This window comes from Urocitellus parryii, chromosome 13, assembly GCF_045843805.1.
Source record: "Urocitellus parryii isolate mUroPar1 chromosome 13, mUroPar1.hap1, whole genome shotgun sequence".
Taxonomy (NCBI): Eukaryota; Metazoa; Chordata; class Mammalia; order Rodentia; family Sciuridae; genus Urocitellus; species Urocitellus parryii.
In genome coordinates, this window is record NC_135543.1 from 62,077,945 (window position 1) to 62,095,584 (window position 17,640).

At 36.8% G+C, this 17,640-nt stretch overlaps 1 protein-coding gene across 2 annotated transcripts in view; it reads right to left on the minus strand.

Annotated features, from left to right (window-relative positions):
• Ptpn2 (protein tyrosine phosphatase non-receptor type 2) overlaps positions 1–17,640 on the minus strand; it is an 82,489-nt gene that overhangs the window by 52,306 nt on the left and 12,543 nt on the right. For both annotated transcript variants that reach the window (XM_026401985.2, XM_026401984.2), the window contains exon 2: positions 3,651–3,741. In XM_026401985.2, the coding sequence (XP_026257770.2) occupies positions 3,651–3,741 (91 nt within the window). The remainder of the gene's footprint in view (positions 1–3,650; positions 3,742–17,640) is intronic.

Below are 17,640 nucleotides of genomic sequence, written 5' to 3' on the forward strand. Positions count from 1 at the left end.
AAAGGTCTGAAGAGATTTTAAAAAAAATAAAAACAGCAAGGCAGTTAAGTAATATGCTACAATAAATGAACTAAAACTCCTAGTGAAGTCAAAGAACTAGAATGAAAGAGCCAGAATGACAGAAAGTAGCTCTCAAGGTAGCACAGTCTAAGATTTCAGGGGTAGGCGGGGCACAGTGGTATACCCCTGTTTTTCCAGATACTCAGGAGACTGAGGCAGAGGATCACAAGTTTAAGGTCAGCATGAGCAACTCAGGGAAACCATCTCATTAAAATGAAAAGGGATAGGGTACAACTCAGTTATACAGCACTTCACTAGCACTTCCCTAGTGTAAGATCTTGAGTTCAATCCCCCAAAACGGGGGGCAAAAATTCAGGGGTGAAGATGACTGAAGGTCAAAGTCATGAAAGCTGCAGAGACGTAGGAACTCTAAGGCTGGGGAGTCTATGGTGCTTATACAGAGACATGAAGTCACCAGGATGAAGGTGGTACTGGTGAGAAGAAGAGGGTGACTGGCAAGACAGTAAGACACCATAAGTAAGGAAAGCTGAATGCCACAGCAGTACTGACAGATGTTCAGATGGCACAAATCTTTGAGGATATCCTTTTCATTTGCAGACCAAAGGGCAGTGGACTGGAGCTGGAGATCCTGGTGTGACAGGGGAAGCAAGAATAAGCAGCCCTTACCTAAGAGAGATCATGAGATGTTTGCTCAGGGCGCCAGGCTTCAACCATGGCAAAAAAGGAAAAAACATTCACTGAGGGTTTGCTTCCAGAGACTAGAAGTGTTGGCAGGAAGGGCAGCAGGGGATAGAGGGACAGAGATAGAGGGACAGAGGAGCACCTCCTCTGAGCAAGAAATGCCTCTTCCTAATACTAGGCCCTCACAAGGCTCCCTCCTCTTCATTGAAACAGCCTACAGGCATCAGAGCCTGGTACAATGACCAGCGGATGGAAAGCTGATGTGCACTTCTTTTTTTCTTGCAGTGCTGGATTGAACCTAGAGCCTTGCACTGGCCGTGCAAGCTCTCTACCACCAAGCTACACCTCAGCCCTTGACAAGCAATGTTTTTGGATTTAACCCAGGTGTTAACCACTAAGTCACACCCCCAGCCCTTTTTTATTTTTTGAGACAGTGTCTTCCTAAAATGCTTAGGATTTCACTAAGTTACTGAAGCTGAGTTCAAACTTGTAATCCTAATGATTCAGTCTCTCGAGTCCTGGGGTTACAGGTGCACACCACCAAATCTAGCACTGACTAGCATATTTTAAACAGAGGTCTCCTTGCAGCCTTCAATTGCAAGTATCCAACAGCCAGTTAGGAATATATGTGTAAAAGTTAGGTGATAAGTGAAGGAGTTTTACTTACTTGTATATTTGATAGTTAAATTACAATATCTTCCTTTTAAAAAGTGTCTCAATTCCAATTTTATAAATTTCTCCATTTAGATTAATTTGCAAAAGCTAATGAAAGGACTCAAATGTAGTTTAGCATACACAATGACTGCAATTATAACAAACACATAAAATTAAAGGCAATTCCAGGGTTAAGGGAGGAGAAGGAGAGCACAGTAGCTATGGACACGGGAGGGCGGCACAAGTGATCTTATGATACAACTATTGCCCTGGATGGTGGCAACCACATGAATTTTCACATGATGAAACTGCACACCTACATACAAGTGCCTATAAAACTGGTTGAGAATCTGGATGGATGGTATTAAGGTCTCTTTCCTAGTTGTTATACTGTACTGTAGTTATGCAAGACGTTACCATGGGGGAAACTGGGGAAGGGAAATACCAGATTTCTCTGTATTATTTCTTACAATGGCATGCAAATTTACAATCATCAAAATAAAAAGGGTTTTAAAAATTAAAGGCAACAAAGCAAAATGTACAAATGGAAAGTATCACCTTCAAAACTTCTCTCTCTGAAACTCTAACTAGAGAACTATTCTCTCTAACTCGGATGATTCTTAACCAGAGACTCAGAGGGGTGAGGGAACACCTAGGGTGTTAGAATTACTGCCCAGATCCCCATTCCCTGAATACACACACACACCCACACCAGAACTGTCACCATGGTGAACCACAGATTTCAGAGGAAGTCTATCTATCATCAAGTGCACTCAACTAAGAAAGTGGAAAACCACATTTCTAGCTACTTATCTTCACAAACACTTCTAACTGGCAAGGAAAATGCATCTAAGAGTAACATGGCATTTTACAAGTAATTTATAATAAATTTCTCATTGATTTGCCCAAAATTAATCATTCCTCATGGAAATGTACTTAGTCAACATAAAGAAAAATATTCTGTTCATGTAAGAACTAAAGTAAAAGTTTTTTCCATCAAATAACTGATGAATTTTCAGAGGTATATCTAGACGTTAAATATCTCTCCTATAAATCAGGGAACACAATGTTTATGAAGCTGTACAGTGTGTGGCCCTGAACACAGTGTGGTTCAGCCTATACAAGAAGGTTGGCACATCAGCAGCATATCCCAATCAACTAGGGGGAAGAACCAGAAACAAGCAGAAGCCAGAATGAGACCAATTCCAGATGTTTTTAAAAGTATTTGCTAACAATGAGCCCTAAGAAAAAAATCTATGGTTATACCATTAAAATTAAACAAAAGTGAACAAGTTGAGTAGGAAGGCAACCTAATTTAGTGTCTGAAATAGTTGTATCAATAGAACAAAAAAATAAAGTCATCTCATTACTGAAAAACTCCATAATTGTAGTCGTTGACAAAATGGCGTGTGTGCACCCGTGCATCACAATCTAAGGGTATGACAATGGGGAACGACTATGAAACAGAATGGTACAGCCAGACCACTGAACAACTGCTTGTAATGGGGATTGTCTACCATGTACTGCTAAGTAGGAAGAGGGATAAATCAGTATGCACAAGATTCTAATTTTGAATTTAAAATGATACACATAAGCTTATTCAGAAAAAAATACTAAAAAACTATAAACCCGCAAATTATTGTTTTTAAATTAGTTTTTTTCCTTTACACTTTTCTGTTTTCTAAGTTTTCTTTGGTAAGTACACACTACTTTTGTATTTAGAAAAAAGGGGGAACAAAAATTATACCAATAAATATTTTAAGCAATATTTACAAAGGTGATGGAACAATATAAAAATGAAACATATATATGAATACATCATATAGACATATGTATAATGATTATGACTATTTTAAAGAAAAAAACAGTTGTAGAAATTACACCAAAATAATGGCAATTGTGTTTGAAGGATAAAATAATTATGGGTAATTATTTTTTCTTCTACTATACTATGCCTTCAAATATATATATTATGTAAATTCATAGTTGGGCATGTGGCTCAGTGGTAGAGCACTTGCCTAGCATATGCAAGGGCCTGGGTTCTATCCTTAGTAGAGGAAGGAAGGAAGGAAAGAAGGAAGGAAAGGAAGAAGGCAAAGGAAGAAGGCAAGCAAAGGAAGGAAGGAGGGAGAGGGAAAGCAGAGGAGGGAAAAATAAAAGAAAAATGGATTATTGTAGATTTTTAAAATTACTGAACTTATCATCCCTGACCCCAAATCCTCCTCTTCACTATATCCTGCCTCCTAAAACAATCCAAAAAACATATACATGCACACAAACCCACGAGTACTTACATGGGCTTACATCTCTGTATCTGTTTCGATTTCTGTTTTCTGGAAACTTGGCCACTCTATGAGGATAGTCATGGGACTCATTTCGAATTTCCTTAAAATAACAAAAATATATTTTAATATCCCTCTTAAATTTTATACAGAAAAACATATTTTCCCAATCAGTGTAGAATAACACTTATTAAGGACTATGTATGCCAAGCATTGTGCAAAGCACATGGTCTGTCATCTCTCTTAATCTTCACAACACTAAGAAATAATCCTCTTCCCCATTTCATAGGTGAGATCTAAACAATTTGCCAAAGGTCAAACAGCTAGCAAGTGGCAGCCCCCAGAACCAACCAAGATCCTCCAGAGGCCGCAGCCTGTGCTCTCTGTCCACTAACTGCTTAGTACAGGCTCTATTCAGCGCAAAACACTTTATGTACAGAATTAATGCAACAGAGGTATCTGATATCTCACACTCGAATTCTTACTAAAATTATCTTATTACATCTAGCTAAATTCTTTGAGTGTTCATCTTTAAAATTCTTATATATTTCTTTATTTTAATGCTACACAATTAATTTGAGAGAAGAAACAACCCCCAAATTTACTTCTAGAGCCATTAAGGTTAAGTGATGAGCAATAACCACTAGGCCTGAGGCTTAGATCTTTAAGGTTCTCTGTATTCCACTGGGGAAGACAATCTATGAGGTGTGTCTGCACTAACCTCTAAGCCACCTGGCAAAGCCAGCACTGCCAGCTTTTACCTTCCAGAAGGAACATTATTCCAGGAATCATCAGGTGAAAACAAACACAGCCCCCCACCCACACACACAAAAGTATGCTTCAACTATAAAAATTAAATTGGGATTTTGCTCATACTAGTACATAGAAGAACAGGCATTTTAAAAGTTAGGTTAGCTGACAGTTTCATACATTAAGCATAAATAAATAAATTATTCATTTTATGATAGACACTGTTATGGAGGGTTCCTTACTCTCTCGTCTGCAACATCTACCCCATGAGCCCCAGGGCAGGTAACTTCCTAGTTCATAACTTTACCCTTTTGGCCTAGTACAGAAATTCGATAGTAAGAGTCAAAATATTCTCTGCATACATTTTGTTAAACTTCAACGTAACTTCAAGGAGCACTTAAACTCAATTTTGAGTTCCTGGTAACTAAAAATTTTTTTTACTGAGGAGAAAGAAGAGAAAAAATTTTATGATTTATAATAATTCATGGGATTCATGGTGTAAACAGGATGCCTATAAACTGTAATCACACCATAAATCCAAGACAAACACAAATTGAGTAAAGTTTTATTTTTATTGCAAAAATTTTTCATTAGTTTTCCCATAAAATAGTTGCTGAACCTATTTTACCATTATTTTCTTTTCATTGTTTCTGTTCTTGACTTTGTTTCCCTCTACTTTCTTGGGGTTAATCTCATTGACATTTTATAACTCCTCCTCTTCCAAGTTTTTATTGATGGAACACGACACACAAATTTTTAACCTGAACTTAATTTTTCTGTAAGTTAACAAATAATAAGAATACTCTTGTAAGATATACAACACTCTATTAGCCTGAAGTGTAACAATTGGAATTTAATTTTACTCTTTCAAAATGGAAAGTTAATTGTCTTAATATCACTTGATTTTGGATTTGTCAGTAATATTTGCTATCATAAACCAATTTCCACACATGCATGGGGTCTGTTTCTAGATCCTCATTCTATTTCACAGAATCATGTTTATGCTTGAGACAGAGTCAAATTTTAGTTACTACAAATTTGTAATTTGTGGAAAGGCAAGTTGCCCTATTTATTCTTTCCATTGTGTTATAACTCATGATATTTTAATTCATTTTATATTTTTCTTAGTAAAGATATGCTAAAGGTTTATTCTGACAAAACTTACAGCCTTTGTTGCTATTGCAAATGGAATTTTTTAAAAATCCACCGGTCATTGCTAGTGTATAGGGAAGATATTTTTTTGCGGGGGGGGGCGGGGGTACCAGAGATTGAACTCAGCAGTACTCAACCACTGAGTCACATCCCCAGCCCTATTTTGTATTTTATTTAGAGATAGGGTCTCACTGAGTTGCTTAGAACCTTGCTTTTGCTAAGGCTGGCTTTGAACTCATGATCCTCCTGTCTCAGCCTCCCATGTTCCAGTGTATGCCACTGCATTCTGTCTAGGGAAGATATTTTTTGAGGGGCTACAAAGCAATGGACAAGCAGGACAGGACACCATCCCTTCTTCAATACTTCTTTTACACAAACACCCATTTTCCACAGTGAATCCCAAGTGTCAGTTTCTGATTATTATACTTCGCCTAGAAAAGCACACTTAGCTGTGTTCCCTCTAACAAAAGGTTACCAATGTTGAAAAATAAATAAATAAAAGAGGAAGGGCTCCAAATATAGCAGTGGGGAAGAGATTTAAAATTTACAAAACAATGGAACAGCCAAATCCTGTTCTAAGTCCTTGGACTGAAGAAATAATCATAATATAAATATGTTTTATTTTCCCAGGTTAATAATTAAAAGAACTCTTACAGTGAGTCCACTGTTTAAACCTCCAGTGTTCCTACTTGTTCTCCATACTTTCTTTAATTTCTGTGAACTTGGAAAGATAAGGAACCTCAATCAAAGCTTTAGAAGGCACACTAGCTGCCTATTCCACTATCCCTTCTTTCTCACTAAAGGCTTCTGATTTTATTTTCTGATGAACAATGGACCCAACTAAAAACCTGTATTTCCCAGCCTCCCTTACAGGATAGTCTGTGACAAAGTCTGGCTAATGTGAATAAGCAAGATCACCAGGTTGGGCTACAAAAGATGCTATTCAGTACCAGCTATTCAGAAGGCTGAGGTGGGAGGATCACTTGAGCCCATAAGTTTGAGACCAGCCTGGGAAACACAGAAGACCCTGTCTCAAAAACCAAAACAACATTAACAAAAAACTGGTTCAGCAGACCCTTGTTCCTCTCATTGAGGTCTGCCTGAAATTCGGGTTTTGATGTCCTAGGGTAAAGGGATGGGATGAGGCATCTTTGTGACCACAAGGTCAACAGCACATTCCAAGAAAAGCTAAACAGAAACAGGGTCAGATTTGGTGACATCAGGAAATCAGAGCAGCAGCCCTGAATTCCTATCTCCAAAAATCACATCTCATGAGAAATATAAACCCCTGCTAAGTCTGTTATTTTATTTCCCATACAGCTAAATCAGGTCTTCTAACTAATACACACAGCACAACCAAACTTCAATAGTAAATACATCTAATACAGATATGGTACTTCTCAAGGCAGAGAGCTGAGTTATTCATCAGGAATCACATACATTGCAAAACCAGCTCTACTGATGTTCTGATGCTAAAAATGTCATCTTTTACAGCAGAAAACCCACAAACAGTGCTCCTAGACACATCAAGATTGCTTCCCGTCAGCAGTAAAACTGCTAGGCCAAGGTTTCTCAACCTCAGCACTACTGACATTCTGGGCTAGGTCCTTCTTTGTGGTGGGGGCTGTCTGGTGCATTCCATGGTGTTTAACAGGCAGCATCCCTGTCCTTCCCAGTACTTGTCAGTGGCAACTCTCCAACTGTGAACCCCAAATCTCTCCAAACACTGCCAAATGTCCCTTGACAGCAAAATCTACCACAAACATACATACCCCATCAACACCCAGATGAAAACCACTGATACCTTTATATTAAAATTGAACTTAAATGACAAGAATCTTTGTTTTAAAGTATAATTCAACCAAAAAATTTAAATCTAGTATTTTGAAAATATAATTTTTACTCAAAAAAGCAAGGAATAATTGAGTCACTAGTTATTTCTCGTTTAATAGCAATGATCCAAAACATAGGCAATACACCCACAAAAATATCTTTCAGAGTTATTTACAATGTTGAAAAACTAGAAATAACCTAAATGCCTAATGATAGAGAAAAGACAGTTTGAATAAATCATGGTACATTTTTGCAAAATATTAAAAAAAAAAACACAAGTTCTCATGTCAGCATTAGCATAAACTCAGTTCTTGGAATGATAGTGTGTAACATAAACAAGGGAATCACATCTGAAAATGGAACTGAACTATTAATTGCTATTTGGTAGAAAAAAAATTCACTTAGCTCCTTAGCTGTATTTAAATTTTACATACACATGGATTGCCTATTTTAACAATGTGCATCCACTTCTTTTCCTCAAAAGTCTAATTTTCAGGATACCATGAAGAAAGCCACTCCAATCAGTGGTCCTATAGCTTACCTCTAGGACAAAGATTCTCAGTTCTTGTTATATCTAGCTCTTTTTTGAGGGGAGAGGGGTGTTTCCAGGGATTGAACCCAGGGTGCTCTACCACTGAGTTACATTCCCCAACCCTTTTTATTTTGTATTTTGAGGGTGAGTCTCACTAAATTGCTAAGGCTGGCTTTGCAATCTTCCTACCTAAGCCTCCTTAGTTGCTGGAATTACAGGTGTGTGCCACTCAGCACATGCCTACTTTTAACGGATCTACTTTCTTCTATTACTTTGCTTCTTATTATTTTTATACACATAACATTCCCTCTTGAAATTTATTTTTATATCATTGTCTTGAAGTAAGGAGCTATACTGACTCAATTACAAAAACAATTCTGCTATGCTCCAGTAATTCTGGGCTGAAATGCAAGACTTGTTCTTAAGATATTTTCTTGTTAATCAGTTCAGCTAATCTTCATTAAATAAGCAATGACTGTGCCTAAAAGTACTACCTAAGAATTTTGGGATTCCCAAAAAACTCAGGATTTATGCATGAGAAATTTCAAAAGTGTAGTTCACATAAAAAGTCACTAGCATAATTTCAGTTTTCATGGCAAGAGATGAGACAAACAACTCTTTTCCATGAGGTTCATAGAATTGAGGTAGCCTACTTCAAGCAGTAACTTACAAAATCCTCAAAACAACTTGGTATTATAGGATGGTCTCCAGGAAAGTCTATCTAGAGCGTTGCTTTTTTCTCCCTAGAAGACTCAGCATTTAAAAAGCAATAATCAGTACTAAGGCTAAACACGTCTACCATTGGACTGAGTAATCACTCTCCCAGTATTTCCAAAGGAAAACAAGAACATGGATGTCCGTCGAAAGAGACACAAGCCTAAAGATTTATTCTGAACACCAAAAAGCCTGATAGGGGGGAAAAAGAGGCCAAATGTGCATGAACACAAAGATACTGCAGAACACTCAGCAAAAGAATATGACACAGCAATAAAAAAGAACAATCCTGCTACAGACTGCAAGAAGGGTGAGCTTCACATTATGCAACAAAGGAAGCCAAACACAAGAACATACCTGAAATTTCCATTTATGAAAACATGCCACAAAATTATTCAGTGGTAACAGAGATCAAAACAATGATTGTCTGTGTGGAAGGGCAAGGGGGAGCCTTCTGTGGTGTGGGAAATGTTTATATATTGATTTAGGGGCTCATTACAGAGATGTATATATTGTAAAAATTTATTAAGCATTTGCTTATAATTTGTGTAATTATATTATGCTTCTAAATAAATAAGTAAATAAATGAAGGTTAAGTGGTGCAACCACTGTGAGAAAACAAGTGCTAACCAGAGTGACCACATGAACCAGCTGTTCTGCCCAGGACACATACCCATAGAAATGGACACTTATGTGCACATAATGCTTGTGCACAGTGCTCAAAACAACTGATGTCCATCAGCCGATGACAGATAAACAAAATGCAGTATAGCTCCACGTGATGGAACTTACTGATCCGTAAGGAAGAATGGAATAGCACACGCAATAACACAAGTGAACCTTAGAGACATCACACTAAGAGGAAGAACACATGTTGTTATGATTCTGTTTAATAAAATGTACAGAACAGGCAAATTCAGAGGCAGAAAATATTACTGGAGCTAATCTGGGCTAGAGGTGGACAGGAACTCACAATTGATGTATATATGATCTCTTTCTGGACTGTTGAAAATATTCTAAAATTAAGATTTAGTTGCACATCTGTAAATACATTAAAACCCACTAAATTGTACATTTTAATGGGAAAAGTTTACAGTGTGTGAAATACATCTCAATGAGGCTGAAAAAAAAGTCAGGAGATACAATGCAGGCTTTGGTACAACATCCAGTATCTTTGCTTTTGAACTCTTTCTAGTCTTTGGTTCAATAAAAAACGTTAATAATATTTCAAAAAACAGGTCATAATCCTACTGACTGCAAAAAAAGGCAATCATCTTGTGCTCCCATCACACCAACATTGTCAAATTCCTTTGGTTCTTTGAGTGACACAAACTTTTTAAAAGTGTAATAAAATTTCCATGACTCATTAATAGCTAGTACAATTTATCTATTCTTGATGTATAAAAGCTTGAAAGTCCCACATAAAACCATCCAACTCAATAAAACAGTTTACTTTCCTAGATATAAAACGGTAACAAGTGTAAGACAAAAAAGGAAATGATGGTTTGAAAAGCAATGCATTTTATAGGGTTAAGAGAATAAGAAATCCTTAACTATAAAAACCAAGCAGTACTGTGTGGGTGAGTGTTACACATACACAAATCTCCTGGAGAATTTAAATTAAGTAAAGTCTGGTCTAAATTACAAACTCTTTGGGAAAAAAGTTTTTCAATGCAGTGTGCTTAGTTATTGGAACTGAAATACACAAATACTTTTTGCTAAATATCTTCATGAATGGTTTATTATCTATTTTGAAATTTTTTTGGTGTGTGTGGTATTGGGGATTGCATATACCCCCAGTTCTTTTTATTTTTTAGACACAAGGTTTCACTAAGTTGTCAGGTTGGCCTCATGAACCTCTTACCTCAGCCTACCAAGTCACTGGGATTATAAGCATGCAGTCACCACACAGCAAATTTTAATTTTAAATGGATGTTTTTATAAAAATATTTGCCTCTTAAGTAACTGATTTGAATATTTCCTCTACCATTTTAACTTAAATGGGCTGACTTCATTAATGCAGTCTTATCAGGTACCACTTTTAAAGAAAAACTTTAGAAAAACCAAAACTTTTAAAGCGCAAAATATTTAGATTTTAATAGAAATATTTCTAAAATGCATGACTTCTAAAATAAGTAATACCCTGAACAACATTTAACCTTTTCATGAGGTCCTAAATATTAATTTATGTGCTATGCCAGATGTGGTGTCACATATCTATCAGTACACCCAGTTATTCAAGACATATAGGTGGGATTGAGGGAGGTCAGCCTATGAAATTTAGTGAGGCCCTGTCTCAAAAAAAATTAATTACTGTGCTACAACACAATTAGAGCCTTCGGTAAATATAGCCCTTTATCTCTATACTAAGTGGCCTTTGAGTTTTTATGTGTTTTGCTTGGACAGAAGAAACTATTTTTACCTTTTAATAAATTAATATATACTCATTGTCAGAATGTAGGACTCTATAGATCAGCAGAAAGGGAAATTAAGAGTCTACCACTACACAATTCAAAAATAACCTAAAAATTTGTGGGCTTTTCCTTCCCTGATGAGTTGCTATGTACAGTATGTACAGTTGATACCATACCCCTTATCTGTGGGCCACATCCCTAAACACTCAGTGGATGCCTGAAGTTGCGGATAGTACTGAAGCCTACAATTTAAAGCTTTTCCATCTTAACTAAGCACTTATGCACTGTGGCCATAACTTGACAGTTTAAGATACAATCACAAAACTAGTCCAAATTTCTTTTTTCCTGTCTCACAATTTCAGATAGATTAGTACTTACCATAAATATCAGCAACCTCAGCATGACTGTTTTCTTGAGAATGTACACCTTTTCTCTTAAAGGAAGAGCTTTCTGGCTTCTTTCTGGCATACCCAAGCTGTTAGTTTTACTACTTTTGTTCTTTGGAGCCATGAGATAACACAAGGGCTGCCTAAATGCAAGCGGTGCACTGCCTAAATGCTTCAAGGGCAGGGTGGCATATACAGTGTGTACACACACTACACAAATGGATGCCTCATGTTTCAGGCAGGTCAGCAGAAGACTTTTTGTTATGCTACTCAAAACACTACTCAGAATAGCATGCAATTTAAAATTTACGAATTGTGTCTGGAATTTTCTACTTAATGCTTTTGGGCTATGGTTAACTGCAAGTAACTGAAACCATGGAAAGCAAAACCAGACACTGGGACTATGGTATTTCAATTTGTTTACAAACACAGGAGTATACAAGAATATTATATATTTACCTGCTTCAATCTCTTTAAAATATCTTTTTCTGCCAACACATCCCTATCACCACCTTGGGTTATGTTACTCCAGGATGGACTTCAACTCCTAGGTACGGGTGTGATCCTTCTGCCTCAGCCTCATGAATAGCTGGGGCCACAGACATGTGCTGCTGCACTATGCCTACTCCTTTTTTTTTTTTTCCCCTTTGTTTCTTTTTCTTGCAGTGCTGGGGATTGAATCCAGGGGCGTGCACGTACTAGCCTAGTACTTTACCACTGAGCCCCAACCTTATTATTTATTCATCTATAATTTGAATCAGGATCTCGCTCAGTTTCTGAGGCTGGTCTTGAACTTGTGGTCCTCCTGCATCAGACTTAGACTTGATAATTTATAAACTATAGAAATGTATTGCTCACAGTTTTGGAGGCTGGGAAGTCTAGGGCAAAGGTACCAGGAGACTTGGAATCTGGCAAGGGCTTGCTCTCTGCCTCAACGGTGGTACCACCTTGTTGAGTCTACACGTGGTAAAGGGGAATCAGGCTGCCTCAAGCCACTTTAAAAGGGTACTAACCCCATTCATAAAGCCCCGCCCCATGACCATATCATCTCCCAAAGGCTCTCTCTCTAACCACTACTGCTCTGGGAACAGGTTTCAATATCTGAGTTTTGGAGGGACACACATATTCAAATAACAGAAACTACAAAATGCAGTACATTTTGCAATAGATACACAGTATTTTGCCATATCCCTAGACAATTAGATTTCCAAAACTGCACAATTGTTAAAGCAATGTGATAAATATTCTTTAATAAAATTGTACATATTTTTCAAAGTACTTCTTGACAATCTCCTAAATTAAGGGCCTTTCTTGTCAAGAGACGCAATGAGATTTTTGTCTCACTTTCAACAACACCTAGCTTTTTTTGGGGGGAGGGGTGGAGAAACATTGTCCTATTCTTCTGTACTGCTTACTCTTTCTTAAGAGTAAGGAATCTTAAATTTGAACTTTCATGCTGACATTTTAAAATCACATTATAAATATGTCAATATGGAAAGAACTGAAATATTTACAATACCTAATCTTCCATCAAGAATTAATTTGTTTCTCCATTTAAGTCTTCCTTTTCACTCAATAGAGCTTTGTTTCTTAAAATAAATTCAGCACATTTCTTGTTAAGCTTAAGTACTTAATTCTTAAGTATTTAAAATTTTCTGAGGCTATTTAACGGTTATCAATTTTGTTTTTTTCCTTCAGTTGCTTAAGCAAATTATATTCCATTCCCTTGTACTGGACACTCTATAAGCCCCAGAAGTAACTTGGGAATGATATTTTGGTTTATATTATATTCTTTTTTAATATTTATTTTTTAGTTATAGTTGGACACAATATCTTTAATTAATTACTTTATTTTTATGTGGTGCTAAGAATCGAACCCAGGCCCTCACCCCTGCTAGGTGAGCACTCTACCACTGAGCCACAGCCCAAGCCCATTGTTTTATATTTCTCCATTACATCTGTTGATATTAGAATTTTTACACTATCACAGGTCAAACTGACCTGTTTATTGGGATGCTATCTCATTTATTTCTACTTTTTGTTTTTATTCATTCTTTCCTTACAAAGCTTTGATTCATTTGTTATTTTAAATGTTTGGTTCATTAATACTTTTTTCTTGCTTTAATTTATAAACTGTGACCAAATCCATTGACTTTTTTCTTTACCCAATTTAAAGACGGCTATTTTCTATATTTCCTTTCCCCTTATCATTTGGTATATCAAAAAGTTTTCTTTGTTTCTCTATTTTAGAATTAAAAATACCATTTCTAGTCTACTAAGGATTGGTTTTAAATTAAAACAAAAAACAAAAAACAAAAAAACATGTTTGAAGCCGTGTGTGGTGCTGCACACCTGTAATCCCAGCAACCTGGGAAGCTGAGGCAGGAGGATCCCAATTTCAAAGCCAGCCTCAGCAACTTAGTGAGGCTCTAAGCAATTTAACAAGACTATGTCTCAAAATAAAAAATAAAAGGGCCGGGGATATGGCTCAGTGATTAATCACCCCTAGGTTCAATCCCAAGTACCAAAAGGAAAAAAAATTTGAACTAGTATTTTTCTACTAATGTAAAAACATATTTTAATAAAGTCTTTTTAGTAAAACCTCTTCCTACAGCACAATGCCCCTTATTTTCTTCAAATAATCTAGAACTTTGGATCCATATTTTTTACATTTTTCAAATGATTTAAAAATATTTATTGCTTCAATAAGTTTCACAACTATAATCATAATATGAGTTAAGTGTAGATTTTATCTGTTTCACTGTCCAAACCTACTTTCTACACCTGTTCCATTTCTCCCAACACTTTACTGACACTGTTCCACCATCTTCAGTGTCAGGGAAGGTAAAACTGATGCTAATCTGAATTTGTTCTTCCCTAAACGCAACTGGTTTGTGTTCCTTGCAGTTTTTGTTGTTGTTGTTTAATATTTATTTTTTATTTGTACTTGGACACAATATCTTTATTTATATGTGGTGCTGAGGATCAAACCCAGGGCCTTGCATGTACTAGGCAAGTGCTCTACCGCTGAGCCACAACCCCAGCCCATCCTTGCAGTATTTTTTAATCCATGGGATCCAAGCTCTCTTCAGCTCAGAGTTCTCTCTTCACTATTTCACTGGTCTATGTCATTTCAGCACTCCTTATCACACAGATCTGAAATCTTTGTGTTCTAGGTAATCTCCCAAAAAACCTATTTTTTTTAACATCTTTTTCCTGAGTTCTGAGAGATTTTTCTTAAGCTACCTTGGGGTTCTGTGATATCTGCTAGTCCTGAAATTTTTATTTCAACAATTGTGTCCTGAAATCTAAAGAATGCTTTACAATTCTGTGCATGCATTCATTCATTCATCTGTTCATTCACAGTAAAGCTGGGGGTTGAACCCAGGGCCCTGGTGCATGCTAAGCAAGCACTCTACCAATGAGCTACACCCCCAGCCCTCTAAGTTTAACAACTTGCTCTTGCAATTTGTGAAACTAAATCAGAGTTTTCTTTACTTCTTACAGTATTTCACATGCCCTAAATAATCTCATCTCACTTTCTTGAGGTGAATTTTTCACATCTAACATTTATCTGGTTATCTTTACAGAAAGAAAATGCATACATCAGCAACTTCTTTCTTTTTTCTTTTTTAGAGAGAGAGAGAGAGAGAATTTTAATATTTATTTATTTATTTTTTAGTTTTCGGCAGACACAACATCTTTGTTTGTATGTGGTGCTGAGGGTCGAACCAGGGCCGCACGCATGCCAGGCGAGCACGCTACCGCTTGAGCCACATTCCCAACCCCAGCAGCTTTATTATTGTTCATTTTTGCTGCTATTTGTACAACTGTATTTAACAATCTTTTCTTTTTAAAAAAATATATTTTTTTAAATTTTTTAGTTATAGTTGGACACAATACCGTTATTTTATTTATTTATTTTTATGTGGTGCTGAGGATTGAACCCAGGGCCTCACCTGTGCTAGGAAAGCGATCTACCACTGAGCCACAACCCCAGCCCCTTAATAATCTTTTCTTTAAAAAAAAAAAAAAAACAGGCCATTTGATCACCTCGATAGATGCAGAAAAAGCATTCAACAAAGTACAGCATCCCTTTATGTTCAAAACACAAGAAAAACTAAGGATAACAGGAACTTACCTCAATATTGTAAAAGCTATCTATGCTAAGCCTCAGGCTAGCATCATTCTGAATGGAGAAAAATTGAAGGCATTCCCTCTAAAATCTGGAACAAGACAAGGATGCCCTCTCTCACCACTTCTGTTCAACAGAGTTCTCGAAACTCTGGCCAGAGCAATTAGACAGACGAAAGAAATTAAAGGCATAACGATAGGAAAAGAAGAACTTAAATTATCACTATTTGCGGATGACATGATCCTATATCTAGCAGACCCAAAAGGTACTACCAAGAAACTTCTAGAGCTAGTAAATGAATTCAGCAAAGTGGCAGGATATAAAATCAACACACATAAATCAAAGGCAATCCTGTATATCAGTGACAAATCCTCTGAAATGGTAATGAGAACAACCACCCCATTCACAATATCCTCAAAAAAAAAAATAAATAAAATACTTGGGAATCAACCTAACAAAAGAGATGAAAGAACTATATAATGAAAACTACAGAACCCTAAAGAGAGAAATAGAAGAAGACCTTAGAAGGTGGAAAGATATACCTTGTTCATGGATAGGCAGAATTAATATCATTAAAATGGCCATATTACCAAAAGTACTCTATAGGTTTAATGCAATGCCAATCAAAATCCCAACGGCATTCCTCGCAGAAATAGAAAAAGCAATCATGAAATTCATCTGGAAAAATAAAAGACCCAGAATAGCAAAAGCAATTCTAAACAGGAAGAGTGAAACTGGTGGTATAGTGATACCAGATTTTAAACTATACTACAGAGCAATAGTAACAAAAACAGCATGGTACTGGTACCAAAACAGGCAGGTAGACCAATGGTACAGAATAGAGGACACAGAGACCAATCCACAAAATTACAACTACTTTATATTAGACAAAGGTGCCAAAAGCATGCAATGGAGAAAGGATAGCATCTTCAACAAATGGTGCTGGGAGAACTGGAAATCTATATGCAACAAAATGAATCTGAATCCCTTTCTCTCACCATGCACAAAAATTAACTCAAAATGGATCAAGGAGCTTGATATCAAAACAGAGACTCTGCGTCTGATAGAAGAAAAAGTTGGCTCCAATCTACATACTGTGGGGTCAGGCTCCAAATTCCTTAATAGGACACCCATAGCCCAAGAGTTAATAACAAGAATCAACAAATGGGACTTACTCAAACTAAAAAGTTTTTTTCTCAGCAAGAGAAACAATAAGAGAGGTAAATAGGGAGCCTACATCCTGGGAACAAATTTTTACTCCTCACACTTAAGATAGAGCCCTAATATCCAGAGTATACAAAGAACTCAAAAAATTAAACAATAAGAAAACAAATAACCCAATCAATAAATGGGCCAAGGACCTGAACAGACACTTCTCAGAGGAGGATATACAATCAATCAACAAGTACATGAAAAAATGCTCACCATCTCTAGCAGTCAGAGAAATGCAAATCAAAACCACCCTAAGATACCATCTCACTCCAGTAAGATCGGCAGCCATTATGAAGTCAAACAACAACAAGTGCTGGCGAGGATGTGGGGAGAAGGGTACACTTGTACATTGCTGGTGGGACTGCAAATTGGTGCGGCCAATTTGGAAAGCAGTATGGAGATTCCTGGGAAAGCTGGGAATGAAACCACCATTTGACTCAGCTATTCCCCTTCTCGGACTATTCCCTGAAGACCTTAAAAAAGCGTACTATAGAGATACTGCTACATCGATGTTCATAGCAGCACAATTCACAATAGCTAGACTGTGGAACCAACCTAGATGCCCTTCAATAGATGAATGGATAAAAAAATGTGGCATTTATATACAATGGAGTATTACTCAGCATTAAAAAATGACAAAATCATGGCATTTGCAGGGAAATGGATGGCATTAGAGCAGATTATGCTAAGTGAAGCTAGCCAATCCCTAAAAAACAAATGCCAAATGTCTTCTTTGATATAAGGAGAGCAACTAAGAACAGAGCAGGGAGGAAGAGCATGAGAAGAAGATTAACATTAAACAGGGACGAGAGGTAGGAGGGAAAGGGAGAGAGAAGGGAAATTGCATGGAAATGGAAGGACACCCACATTGTCA